General features: G+C 38.7%; 1 protein-coding gene across 1 annotated transcript in view; it reads right to left on the bottom strand.

Moving 5' to 3' along the window:
- Positions 1–13,597, bottom strand: part of NAALADL2 (N-acetylated alpha-linked acidic dipeptidase like 2) — a 238,439-nt gene that overhangs the window by 189,165 nt on the left and 35,677 nt on the right. The window contains exon 2 of the mRNA XM_027724653.2: positions 4,947–5,217. Within this exon, the coding sequence (XP_027580454.2) occupies positions 4,947–5,217 (271 nt within the window). The remainder of the gene's footprint in view (positions 1–4,946; positions 5,218–13,597) is intronic.

Here is a 13,597-nt window from a genome sequence, read left to right on the forward strand (position 1 = left end):
TTGTTGGGTCAAGGACTTCCCGATGCACTAGAGTCCTCTAGAGGAACTCCAGACATTTTGGTGCAGAGCTGGAAATAGAGAGCTGACAGCACTGCCAGGAAACAGGGCTGCAGCACTGTGAACCTGAGCATAGAGGGGGAGGGACTGCAGGACACACAAGTGGGGAGCCTGGAAGGAGTGGGAAAGTTTAGAGGGACGTGCAATAGAGGAGAGCAAGACTCCCATCTTCCTGCAGAGTGATGGACCTGAGAAAGAAGGGGATGATGGGGAGAAAGAGACATCTCAACACAGCCATAAGAAGATGGGGTATCCGGTAAGAAGTGACCAAGACCCCCTCCTTGTGAAAGAGGATCTGACAGCAATCTGAGTCCTGCTTCCCTTATTCCAACTTGCCAAGACTGAAGAATGGTGGGAAGATCACTGAGTGACCTTAACAGATGGGCTTGTACTTCCCATATTGCTTCAGGTTGCATTAATCTCTGTGGTGGGTTCTCATACAGCTGAGAAAATGTCACCAAAACAAATGAAGCGGAGCAGGATGATATGCGAGCAGCAGATGCAGAGAATCTCTTCTGCATGTTGTAGATAGAGGCAAGCAATCGGAATTCTCACTTGTCTGCTCCCTGACGCCCCTCTAAAACTAATCAAAGATACCACTGGCTGAGTTGGGAGTAGAAATGTCTCACATCAGACACTGCAAACAGAGAAACTGATAGAAACAGGGAACATGGAAGCCAGCAGGGAAGGAAGGTGACACAGCAGAGAAGTCTGAGCAGGGAAACAGGAGCAGAGCAGGGGTCAAGGTACTAAAGAGACATAGTTGGGTGTTGGGAGAACTGCCTCAGAGATGGGCATTTCTGTCCATGAAACCATCAAACCCCACCTGCATATGCATTCCCATTTCAAGAACATGCCAGTACTTGTACTTTTCTTGCGTCCTCTTCTGGTTCCTGAACCAACATAGTCCTTTCAGTATATGAGGTCCAGGAAAGAAAAGAGATGTTTTTGCTGGGCTTGCTGAAAGCATCCACGAGGAAATAAAAAGAAGAAAGCACAGAGAAGCAGCAAAGGAACCAACAGGGATTTGGCAGCAGTTATTCCAGTAAGAGGCAGTGTAGTGTAGTATGAGATTATGCCATATAACAGAGGATATTAAATATCTGAGTTAAAGTATTAAAGCAGACTTAGGATTTTCAAAAGTTCCTTAATTCTTCCACAAAAAGAGAGTGAAAAAATTTAAGGTGAAAGGAAGTCAAGAAAAACTTAAGCTCACACAAACATAATTTCATAAAATGCGGGAATACAAAGCAAACATATTCTTCATTTTACTTTAATTAGTCTGTCCTTGAATGCTGTCCTAACACATCAACCATTACCTCTGCTTAGACTGTCTCTACAGCTGCTAAAGAAACGGGACAGAGCAGACAAACTTTGAACACCAAAACTGAACATGTTTCATCCTAAAGTTGGCTGCACTCAGTGGGCCTGATTTAAACCAGATGCCCCAAGTACCACCCAGCCTCCTGCTGCACTGCCAGCCAAAACATACCCTTCTTTATCCTTCACTGCACTCTAGGGATCACCACCACGTGTGTCAACAGATGGGCTACAGGTGTGCTGACCTTGACACCACTTACCAACCAGGTGCTGAACAGGGACACCAGATCTCTGGGGGTTCACATCCTCCTATCATCACCTCTCACTGATGGTTCCCCAGCTCATCTCTCCACCAGTGACAGCACACACAGACACAGCTCCTGGATCACCACACACTGAGGAGGCAGGGAGCAGCACATTCGGATTCACCACACTACACTCAGACTGGCTACATACCATTTGACAATGCATTTTGCTTTAATGCATAAATTTGATGCAATGTAATTTCCATTTATATGTGCACTCTGTTGGCCAGAACAGCTTTCCTGCTTTCATCAAGCAGACAAAAGGTTTAAACTCCATAAAAGGTGGCTGATATTTAAGTTTTAATAAAAATATATTTCACGTATGTCATTCTTGCCTTAGACTGACCTAGCCTACGAGATATTATTTACATAACTGCTACAATATCTATTTCAAAACTGACTAGACAGCCCTCTCCAGAACTGTAAGCTGCCCTGCCTGTCACTGTGATGGGTAAACAGTGTCACCTTTTCACAGCCTGATGAAATATAGAGAAGTAGTAAAGTGCACCATCCATCACAATGGCACTAAGTAGGTTTTTGAAGTAGATTTCAGATCACAAATGCTCACATTTTTACTCACAAATGCTGTTTAGACTGTTACCAGAAAGCACAAATTGGGTGGCTCATACACAATGGCCGTATGATGAATGGACATGACAGGTGGTCAAAGAAAATGAGCCTTGCTGTTCTACAAATAACCTTGTCAACGTGAAGGTAGAGCTGTAGCTCTGCTGGTAGCCAGACTGCAACAGCTTAATGGTTTTATCTGCTTGAACTTCTAGCAAACCAAACAGACAAATGAGATACAATGAAGCAGCAGCACTGAAGCAGTATCAGCAATTCAACCTGATTAGGTGACACATAATGGGAATTTTCTGCTAAGGATGTGTCACATTTGAAAGAAAATTATTCAGATTATGAGTAGCTGTTATAAAAATACCTTTTCACAGGAAAGCCCTCATGATTTTGCAATCACAACCCACAGCAGGATATTCAAAATATGCGCCTTGTAGATCCACCGCAAGCAGTCAAGTCACTTTCTGAAGGCTGAACCCAGCAACAGCCACCACCTGCTACTTCTCATTTAAAGTTTTTCTACTTCCATTAGTTTAAATAATAGAGATTAATGTACAGGATTGAAAGTCAGGATGCTTAGATCACTACCAACTCATCTGTACCCCAAACAACTGGGGAAATTTCCCTTTTAGGCAAAACTCTAGAACTCAGGACGTGTTGGATAGACTTTCTAAAGAATAAAAGAACAGATCTGAAGTTTTGTAAGGGTGCTAAGGTGTCTCAAAGAACTGACTGTAAAACTGTGCACAGAGAGTCACACTTTGGCTCAAGAACAAGTCTGGAGTTTTGCCAAAGCCAAGGTCCAACCCTTGTGATTAGTACAGTGCGTGTGGTCCTCGTTTCTGCTGAACTTGGAGAGAAAACTGCCCTGAAACATAATGGAAGGTGGTGCATGTGCTGCTGGTAATAACATCAAGGATTTTTCCCGGAACATTGGATTTCCTTTAATCTGATGAATTGGTTAGCAACACATTGATTTTTATGAAATAAAACCTTAAAGGTCACAACTGTACTTTTATCTCATTACAGTTACTCTTATTAAGTTACAATGAGAAAATAATATTAAATATAGAGTTTTTAAGTGATATGAGAAGGAAAACCCGTTCATTAGTCCTTTTTATTTCCCATGGAGAAGTTAAAGCATACATCATGCAGGTTAGGATCTCCTCTTGCCTACTTCATTTCTCTTCTTAACAGCAAACTTTGAAGTGGACAGATCTCCAGAACAGGGGCTCATGAGACTCAGGAAAGTATGCATGGTCAGTACACAAAAACAAGAGATGGAGAGAAGTTTTTCTCCCGAAGAAGAACAAGAACTCCATTCCTGCTCCTCTCTAGGACTAAAAAGCTTCAATGATTTTAAGAAAAAGAAGCTGAAGCTTGCTGACTTCAAGATGAGAAACTTTCTACCCAGTCCTCATATTTCCTACAGTCAAAAATTCAAAATTAGATTAATAGTCTATACAATGGTTTAGTTAGCATTGTGCAGCTTTCCCCATTTTGAGTTATTGCAAGAGTTCCACAGCATTTTACATGTTATCAATAAAACTTATGGGCAGACACTGTCACAAGCAAGAGGAAAATACATGACAGTTGTATTTTTATGTTAGAAATGAAGTAATTGATAATTTTAAATATTAAGATATTCAGAAAGTATAAAGTTATTTTGGAATAGGTTCCTCCAAACCCAAAGCAATTCAAAATCTATTCCTATATGGTATAATAGTGTTCTAAGTCATAAAAACAAACATGAATTTTAAATCAAAAAGAAGGTAAGACGGAAAACCTCCTGCAACACTGGAATAACATACAATATTGTAAAAAGGAGAAAGACATTAGCTGCAGTTAGCAGAGAAATTGCAGTTTTTATATTTCAGAAATATTTATTGAGATTTATACTATCTCAGCTAGGAAAGCAAACAAATTATGATCCTTTTGTGCACCCCCAATGTATTTGGAAAGGATCTAAAGGAAGGCAGGCAGTGAAGACAGTAAACAGGATAAAACAAGATAATCCAAGATCTTCTTTCACTTGTCAAGTAACAAATCCCAATAGGCAGGATCTTTTCGCTGACAAAACTTCCCAACAAAAGCTACAGTACAATGAAACTACAAATTGGGGTTTTCAAGAGGAAACAGAGCAGATGTGTCAACTGAGTTGTCATAAAAGAAAGTATGTGAGATCCACAACCGTAATTCAGGAGCTCCAGGTATTAGCCCAGCACTCCCACCTGCCTTAGTGCAGAAAGCCTCATCCTGCATGCCCTTCCTACAAGCATCCCTCAAACCAGTAGCACTCATACATCAGCAAGATAAAGTGTAGCTCTAGACACAGCTTTCAGAGTTTTATACCCAAGACAATTTATAAACACAGATACTTAAAAAAATTAATTTATATCTATCTATCTATCTATCTCATGAAGCATTCGGGTCTGACTAGTTTATAAATTTGACTTAATATTGTAAGATTAAATAAGATTGGCCACATCATATTTTATGCAAATGTGCTTATTTTAAAATAGGCTGGGCATTTCACCATGTTAATGACTGGATTTGATAATCTTACAGGGCTTTTCCTACCTAAATGCTTCTATGATCCTATGTGCCATTTTCCAGTCAAGTTCAACAAAAGCTGGTGTTTTCTAACTCTATTTCACCACAAATGACAGAGACAAATGGTCACATTACCTCAAGAGTTCCTTTGGCAGAGTAAGCTGCATACGAGTACAGGAGGTCTTGGCTATGAAGTGTTTTGGGGTCTCTGCTACACTGTTGTCCACTCGGATAAAAGCATTCACCACTGCTTTTCAGAGTTACTGTGTTTGAAGAAGAGCCTGGTAGGTCAAGCAGAACAGAGTAATTCACCAGCCGGACATCTTCCAGGCCTTGGGAATGCCACTGAACCAGAATTTTCATTGCAATGTCTACATCATCTTCCCTAGGGAACTGTACCAAATCTCTGGAAAAAAACCAAAACAACACACAAGTAAACACAGGTTTAGTTTCTTTCCCACCATAACATTCGTACCTTAGTAGGCATCAGCGCATAATTTTATTCATAATCTATCATCAAAAAAACCAACCACCCTTCACTCCTTTGCAAATAATTTCTTATCAACTATGAGACAAAAACAACTGCTTTTTGAGAAATAAAATTAAAAATAATTATAGGAAAAACATTCAATTGAAATAAAGGATCCTACAGAAATTATCACATAACTGTTTTGAAATTCATATATGTGGCACTGATCAAATTTCTGATAGAGCATCAATTTAATCAACTTTTAAATAGGAAGTACACAATCTGAAGTCACATTTCAGGGATTTCAGGGAGGGCATGATGCTTAAAATTAGTTGTAATTATATGTTTGGATTTAATTCAATACGTAAAGGAAATTTACTAAGCAGAATGCAACTGTTCCCCCAAATATTGTGCTCACTGGTCAGGGTGTCCTCCAGAGATTTCCTATCTGCACTACAGGATTAGCTGAGCAACCACCTTGGCAAGCACAGAGACAAACCTGGAAATTATCTACTGACAGGTCAACTGAGAATTCAGACAGGTTGGTCTGGGTGTGTATCACCAGGTTTGCATCAGGGTTCAACACTGGCTGCCAGATGGGCCACATCTGGCAGGATGAGGGCACCAAAGGACCACCCTCCTCCCAGCAAATGCCAAAAGATTCGAGATGTTGAAACTATTTTCATGATAACTTTAGAGGACAGGCATGCTGAAGGGACAGCTAAAGGTTTTCCCTACTTACATAGGCAAGCAGTCATTTAAGCAAAGCAGGACAGCAAAAAAATGCATTATTATTCAAATAAAAAGCACTATCCAAACACAGTACAAAAAGCTTATGGAATTTTTGCTGAATTTTCTGAGGATTTTTTTTATCGTGTGTGTGTGCGCTTCTATGAAGCTCTCAGGACTGAGAAAGAAGATTAAGGATCACAGAGGTATTGATTTCCAAGCACAGAGATACTGAAACTCTTGTCCGCAATCATCTCTTCACAAAAAGGCCAATTAAATTTAGCTGCTTTAAGGTCTTAGGTCTTAGTAGAATGTAAAAAAATACCCTGGTTGTCTTGCACACATGAAAAAAAAGGGTGAATAATGTACAATCTTTTTAAGCAAGCAATAGGTATTTGAGAATCCCACCAAGTGCTGTGGTACCCCTGCAATGCTGCATGTGAGATACTCCTGGCTAAAGGTACCAGCACTACTTCCAGAAGGGTCTGCACTAACCCCAGGACAGAAGTCAATCACAAAGACTCCCTTCTTCACCTCAACAAAACTATCTTGTGGTTGAACAACCTTTAAAAAAAAAAAAAAAATCAACATTTACTGCCTAGATAACATCAAACCCTTAAAAAAGGCAGAAAGGGAAGTTATGGCACCTATTACACCTAGAAAAGGCTCAAAAATGGTGTACTATATTCAATGTCTAATGTCCATTATCACACTACATAGGCAAAATAATTATTCCAACATCCAAAGGCCTTTTAAAAATATACATATATTTATATAAAGAAGTTAGTTTGTTGTTGTGTTGGTTTTTTTTTTTAAATATATTTGCTCAAAGTAATATATTGTATCACAGGCCACACTGTATGTGAATAACCCAGTTGGAGCAAAGTTTAAAATCTTTACAAGAACACTGGACTTAAGTTGAAGACTTCAGGGATCCTGTCAGGAAGAATAACTGTCTTACAGATTTAATCTTTTTAAATTATCTAAAATAAGTCTTCGAGCAGTCTACACCAAACAGATGAGTTAATCCAATCTGTAGTATATTACAAGTTTCCAATTTCATCTCCTGTGCCTGTTAATATAATGACATAAACTTGGGCAGTGCAGAAATACAGAAAGCTGTTTGATTAACACAATCATTAACAGAATATCTGCATTTCCCTCAGGTGATGGAAGCATTAATAGAATTAATAATTAAAGAAATTTATCCTAGGCCAATAAGGTTATGGCATATTGCAAGAAGAAGTACTGAGTTGCAATAAAAGGAATTAAGCATTAAGAGAGGAATAAGCAAATTGCTCCCTTAGTAATAGAAGAAAAATTACTTTCCTCTTCATAATTAAATAAGAATGTATTTGAAACTTTTGTGACAACATATCTGATTAAGTTACAGAAATGAGCACACTCACTATTTACTCCATAACATCTTTAAAGCATGTTAAAATAAAATTTCAAATTATAAGCACACATTATATTACAATAAATCAGCACATATTAGAATACTTTAATAAACCTTATGAACAGCACCAGAAAGATTTTTTTTCCAGATTTATTATAATCCCTAACTCGCATTTGCCTTTGATGCTGACTGTATGAACTTAAAGTCAGAGGTAATTTAACCCATTATTTTTTCACATACTAATTGTGCACCACGCATAATATGCAAAACCAGTATTTCCTAAACCCAGTCAAATTTGGAAAAGTGCAAAGTTTGGCAGTTCTGCCTGGAAAAATCCCAACACTTCACATGCACTTCTTAGTCCTTCTCTACAAATTCTCAATTAACTTACTTCCTAAAACTCCCAGGCCTCAGAGACTCACAGCAGTAAGATTTAAACAGTGGAGGGAAGGAGGCCCTTGGGATGAGGATGTTTCTCAGCTCTGCAGGCGGCTGCACTTTCAGTAGGAATCAATAGCAATGTGATTGCCAATTTTCACTTACAATACTGCCTTTAATAACTTCAGCCAAATTTTTGATTCCCTTGCACACATTTAAAAAGCTACTTTATTCAGGTTTTTTTTCAGGTTCATTCAATGGGAATAACCACAAAGCTAATGGGCACATCTCAGTTGCTGTAAATCTATATAATCTAGTAAAGTGGAGCCACCATAGACTTGATTTGGTCTCAAGTTAGAATCAACACTAATAAATATAACAATAACAGTCTGAATACTACTGTGCCCTTATAGGATGCTCTCAAAGAGATTTCCAAAAATTACTGGCCTTTACTTTCTAATGCAGATCAGATATTGAACTCATGTACATCAGAACAGGATATAAATTTGTTTTATGAGCATTTTGCTCTATCTCAAATATGTTCAGTTCCTGAACTGATAAACAGATAAAATTGAACTTAAAACTCAGAAAGCACAACCCTACTTCAAATGAACAAGGTAAAGTTTTCCCACTCTGATATGACGACAAGATCAAAAAAATGTTTATGAAGACACATGATTAGAATTCTTGTGTAAATAATAAATCTCAGTTGTACTTTACAGCCTGATAAGTTAAATGTCCTGCCTAGTGAGGAGGAGGAGACCACCACTGTTGAAGATTCAAAGTCCTAAAGATAGGAAAACAACTTGAAATAAGACCAAGATACACATGAAATAAAGCCAGGTGTTCTGCAGCCTCTGAAGCTTCAAAAGGCCATTCCTTAACAGACGATTATAAAAGATAAATGAACACGCACACAAAATACACAAATTTCAGTTTTAATTTGGTAACCATGGAGAACATGGACCTGCCGTGGCTTAATGGAAAGTCATTTGCTACAACAGCACTTTTTGACACAGCTTGCTAAAGGAGAGAACAAGGTACTGCAAATAAGCTCGCTGCTCATTGCTGGTGGTACACTGGGATACTGTAAAACACCACTCAACAGATACTGAAAAGTCATTCTAACAACCTAAAAATGGAATAATTTAACTGTATGACATAATTACTTCTCAGATAATCCTATTAAATTGCTATAAACCCCCCACAAAACAAATCTAAAATTGCAGCAGGATTCTATAGATTCAATCTTAACAATCTACAGGGACAAAACTTCCCCTCAAATATGAAGAACTTCAAGTGTGGTTTGTTTGTAGTTTACAGATTTGATGTCTGTACTGAAACGAGCACAGTGAAATGGCCTAAACTTCGTGGCCTATTAAAAAAAAAAAAAATCTTCTGAATTACAGTTTTTCAGAGTTAGAAGTCTATCTAAGTGCCTTATTCCCAGATTCTGACTGTAAATTTTTACTCTTTATTTTCTTCCAGTTCACTGAAATCGTTGATAAAGCAATTTTTGGAATGCTGTTGCAATGCTCCCAACAGCAGCTGGTAGCAGACAATCACAAAAGAATGCAAGAAACACATCATATGGGGTTATTATATTTATAGCCTCCCATGCATATGTCTTTTTTTCCTACCCACAAACTTCGTTCAGGCTGAGTTTTAAAAATGTTTACATATGTTGAGGATTTCAGAGCTCGTTTCAGACCATTAAGAGCCGAGCTGTGGCAGTTTCAGCGGCGCTGGGTGAGTGCACAGCACCCACACAGACCAACTGCTCAGCACATGCACCCGTGTTTTCCACAGTGGCAGGAGGAGCATTTATTTGTATCCATCACATAAGAGTGTGCATACACAGGAAACTAAATGCGTTCAGGAAATACCACCTGCCCAAGTCACATCTGCTTAAATTTTAATTACATGCTCCTGTTAATTAGGGCACTCAACTGGCTGGTCTCCAACTGCCCGATCGGATTTCCCATGGTCTGAGCTGATGGCCACAAATTCACCGCTCTCAAAATAAATAAATATAAAAAAACCCATGTCCGTGAGAAATTAAATATCAGGAGGTTAGAATATGTGAGAGAAACATGGTGCAAACAGTTGACTACGTGCAGCTTGGTGCAGGACAGGATCCTGAACCACCTCAGGCTCTTCAGGTTACATTGCAAAGTCACCAGCATCCGCTGCAGAAAGCAGATCCATGACATGTCCTTTGTCACATCTACCATCAGTCTCCACACATTCTGGATATTCTGGGCATATTTCTAGCACTGATATGAATACTACTAATAGTTTAGTAGTAGTATTATTGATTGTAATATCAGTCAGGGATCACAAGAAATCTGGTACTGTGTTCATTCCAGTCTCATGATGACCATAGTATTGATCAAAATTAACAGGTAAGGCTATTCAGATATGCTTCCTACATTATAAACAAGCAATAATACTGGTCTACAGCACGAAAGCAATGGAAAGCACTGGTTAAGCAGAACATTTGGACACCAGAGATGGCCAGCAACTTTGTGACATGGTGCTACTGCTTAGAATCACAGAATGGTTTGGGTTGGAAGGGACCTTAAAGATCATCTAATGCCAAATCCATATCATGGGCAGGAACACCTTCCTCTAGACCACCTTGCTCCAAGCCCCATCCAACCTGGCCCTGAACACTTCCAGCAGGGTGGGGCATCCACAGCTCCTCTGGGAAACCTGTGCCAGGGGGTTCACACCCCTCCTGTCACTCACAGTAGTCTCTCCACTGGAGATGGACCTCTCATGGGAGGCAGTGCTTTTTGCCAGCCCACACCATCATCCAGTTCTGCAGGACAGAAAAAAATCATACCAGGCTTATCAGAACACAGTATGAAAACATGGTCTGTCCTATTGATGGAAAAGTCACATTCTTGTGTAACAACATCTCACTTCTGCTGTCAAAGGGAGCTTTACAGAGCTACACCTGTGTACCACTAAGAATTCTACACAGGGCCTACTATATAGATTTAACATTCTTTAACATAAAGGAGTATGATTTATGACAGCTTTTACTTTTCACAGACACAGACTAAATGCAATTCATGAAACCATAAAAAATACGGAACATCAGATACCAGAACACCGGCTCTAAATTTGGTTGCACAGTTCTCCAGGCAAAAAAAGCGCTTTTGAACCTTTTTTTTGTTTTAAACATGTGGCTTTTGGATATATCCTACAAAAAGGGACCTGAGTTATCTCTTTAGAAAGTCACATCATAAGCAGGTCCAAAGCTACTTTTAAACAAAACTTCATAGCATTTTTGTACTGTGTTTAAGTCCACCTGGGTATTAGAGTTTCGCAGGGGTACCCGACCATATGTACCCTCTCCTATCATAGTATAATTACATGCAGAACTGCTTCAGGCAAACCTCTCATTTTCCTGGGAAGTTCTTTGCCATGGGATTGAAGAAGACCCTCAGATCTCACCTCATGCTGGCTCCCAAGTTTAGCTATTTTGTACATTTTTTCTGCAGGACTACCAAGCATATTGCTCCTACCCACCACATCAGTCAAATGCCTTTTATATTTTTTAAATAAAACTAACAAGGAGAGTTCAAATCTCACTTGCCAACATCAGGAGACAAGCCAAACTTGTATTCAAGGCAGATGGTGGAAGGCATTGAAAAATGACTGATCCTCTCACTTCATGATTCCAATTTAGTGGAAAACAAGCAATTCATTGTTCCTCTACACTAAACATTGCTAAGTCATAAATTGGTCGTAGGTGAGCTTTCCAAGGCTTTCTGAGGGATTTGGATGTCAGTTACGCTGATGTCTAGCCAGCATCCAAATCCTTCAAGTGCTCCAGGACATCAGAGCACCAATATGAGTTCTAACAAGGGTATATCAAATGATTACCCAGAGGAGGGTAAAAACAGGGCAAGCACATGCAAAACCCCTCAATTACTCTTCTAGTCCATTTTAAGCTTACAAGATTTTTGAAAAAAAAATTATAGCTCCAAATATGTGTGAATTAGAGAGTATTCACCTTATTCTTCAGCAACAACATGCCATTCTAAACCAAAAAAGACTCTTCCAGATCTATTTGCTTAATAAACAATTCTTCCAGTTACACAATCCTTTTGTAAAACTCAATATCTTGGCTATTCTATCAGACACAGAAACAACATAATAGCGTTTTAAAGCAGAATTAATGTAACAATATCCTCTACATGCTCAAAGTTGAAGACGCCATCACATTTTAATGACCTATTAATGGACAACTATCCATTATCTCTTGTTATTGATGAAAAAGGAAAATTGTCAAAAACTGTTATTGAATGATGCAGGTGCTGCAATTGAAGCAGTCATATGAATTAGAAGTTAATCTATTGAGTTCAGCTCTGTCACCACAAGGAGTATGTGGCCAGATCCACCAACAAACCAACTGACATTTGCAGAAATATACTCAATGAATCCAAGGCATCCAAGTTTTGAAAGGTAAGCATTTGTCAACAAGGCAGCCATCTGCAAATATGTTACGTTCAAGATGGAAATTCACTGCATGTTCACTGTGTAGAAATTATGAGAGTTTGTCTCTTCTGAATCCTTTTACTCTAATTCTTAATAACTCCTGATATAAGTCACAGTTTCAGAAGGAACCATAGGTATAAACTGCATCCCAGCACAAGGGAGGTCCTTGTTTCATTATTCTGCGTGTGCTCTTCTAAAGCAACATAGTGAATACTCCCAGCATGTCATGAATCAGCAGCATCTGCAAGTGCCAGCCACAAAAACCCCTCACAGAAGATCCAAAAAGCGTTGAACATGTGCACTAGCATTTGAGTCCAGAAATTGCTGGGCAAAGAACTGAAGAGTTTAGTTAATTCAGATTCATTGCAAGTCAGCCAAAAAGACTTTGAACATACACAAAATACATTATCTGGGTTGTAAATTTCATAGAAGCTGTTCTTAATACATCAGATTTTCAAAAATAAAGACCTTCATAATACAATTTCTATTTGCAATATGAGAAATGAATGGCAAAATATCAATATTACCACGGTACTTAATGAATTAATTGGCTTGTCAACAGAGCACAAAGGTACAGTAAAAATTCAACAGCCAAGTGACGGTTGTTTAAATGTGTTCATTTGCAATGGACTATGAGCATGTGCAATTGGCTGAAGTTCTACTGCGAAATTTGGACAAAAAGTCTGTTAAATTACTGCTTTTCTATCACTTGCAATCTGAAGGCAAAATCTGAAAGGCAGTTGACTTTGACATTAAACCAGATGCCAAAGAAATAAAACCCACAAAAATGTGGAAGTTTTCAAAAAACTTTTACGATAACCAAATCACCCAAGGGCAGAAAGGTAGGTTCCTTGACAGAGCAAGGAACAGAAACCAGACTGGCTGATTTACACTCTTGGCTTGCAATTATCGAAGTGCCTTACATTTTATTTAAAATCATATTTAATCATCTTTTTTTTTTTAAGCACTCACTTTTCCATGACATATATCTTGCTCAATTGCCCAGTGTAGAGATGGATGAGAATGTCATTTAGCATCTCTCCCCATCATTCTGGAAGCACATAAAAAAAAAAAAAGGATAGTAATCACTAACCATTTTAAGAATTGTTAATGAACCACAGAAACCTTAATATGGAGAATGACAGCTCCAGACCCTCAAATGGGCTATTTCAAAGACCCTAAGACTGTTAATTCTACAGAGAGAGGAGACAACTTTAACATTCTGTACCTCAGCACAAAAGAAGTCATTGTCATGTTTCACTGTTCCCTTTGGTTACAAGAGTGACACGCTCTCCTTTT

Source organism: Pipra filicauda, unplaced genomic scaffold (genome assembly GCF_003945595.2).
Source record: "Pipra filicauda isolate LSUMZ 115617 unplaced genomic scaffold, ASM394559v2 scaffold9_size5747161_pilon, whole genome shotgun sequence".
NCBI classification, from domain to species: Eukaryota; Metazoa; Chordata; class Aves; order Passeriformes; family Pipridae; genus Pipra; species Pipra filicauda.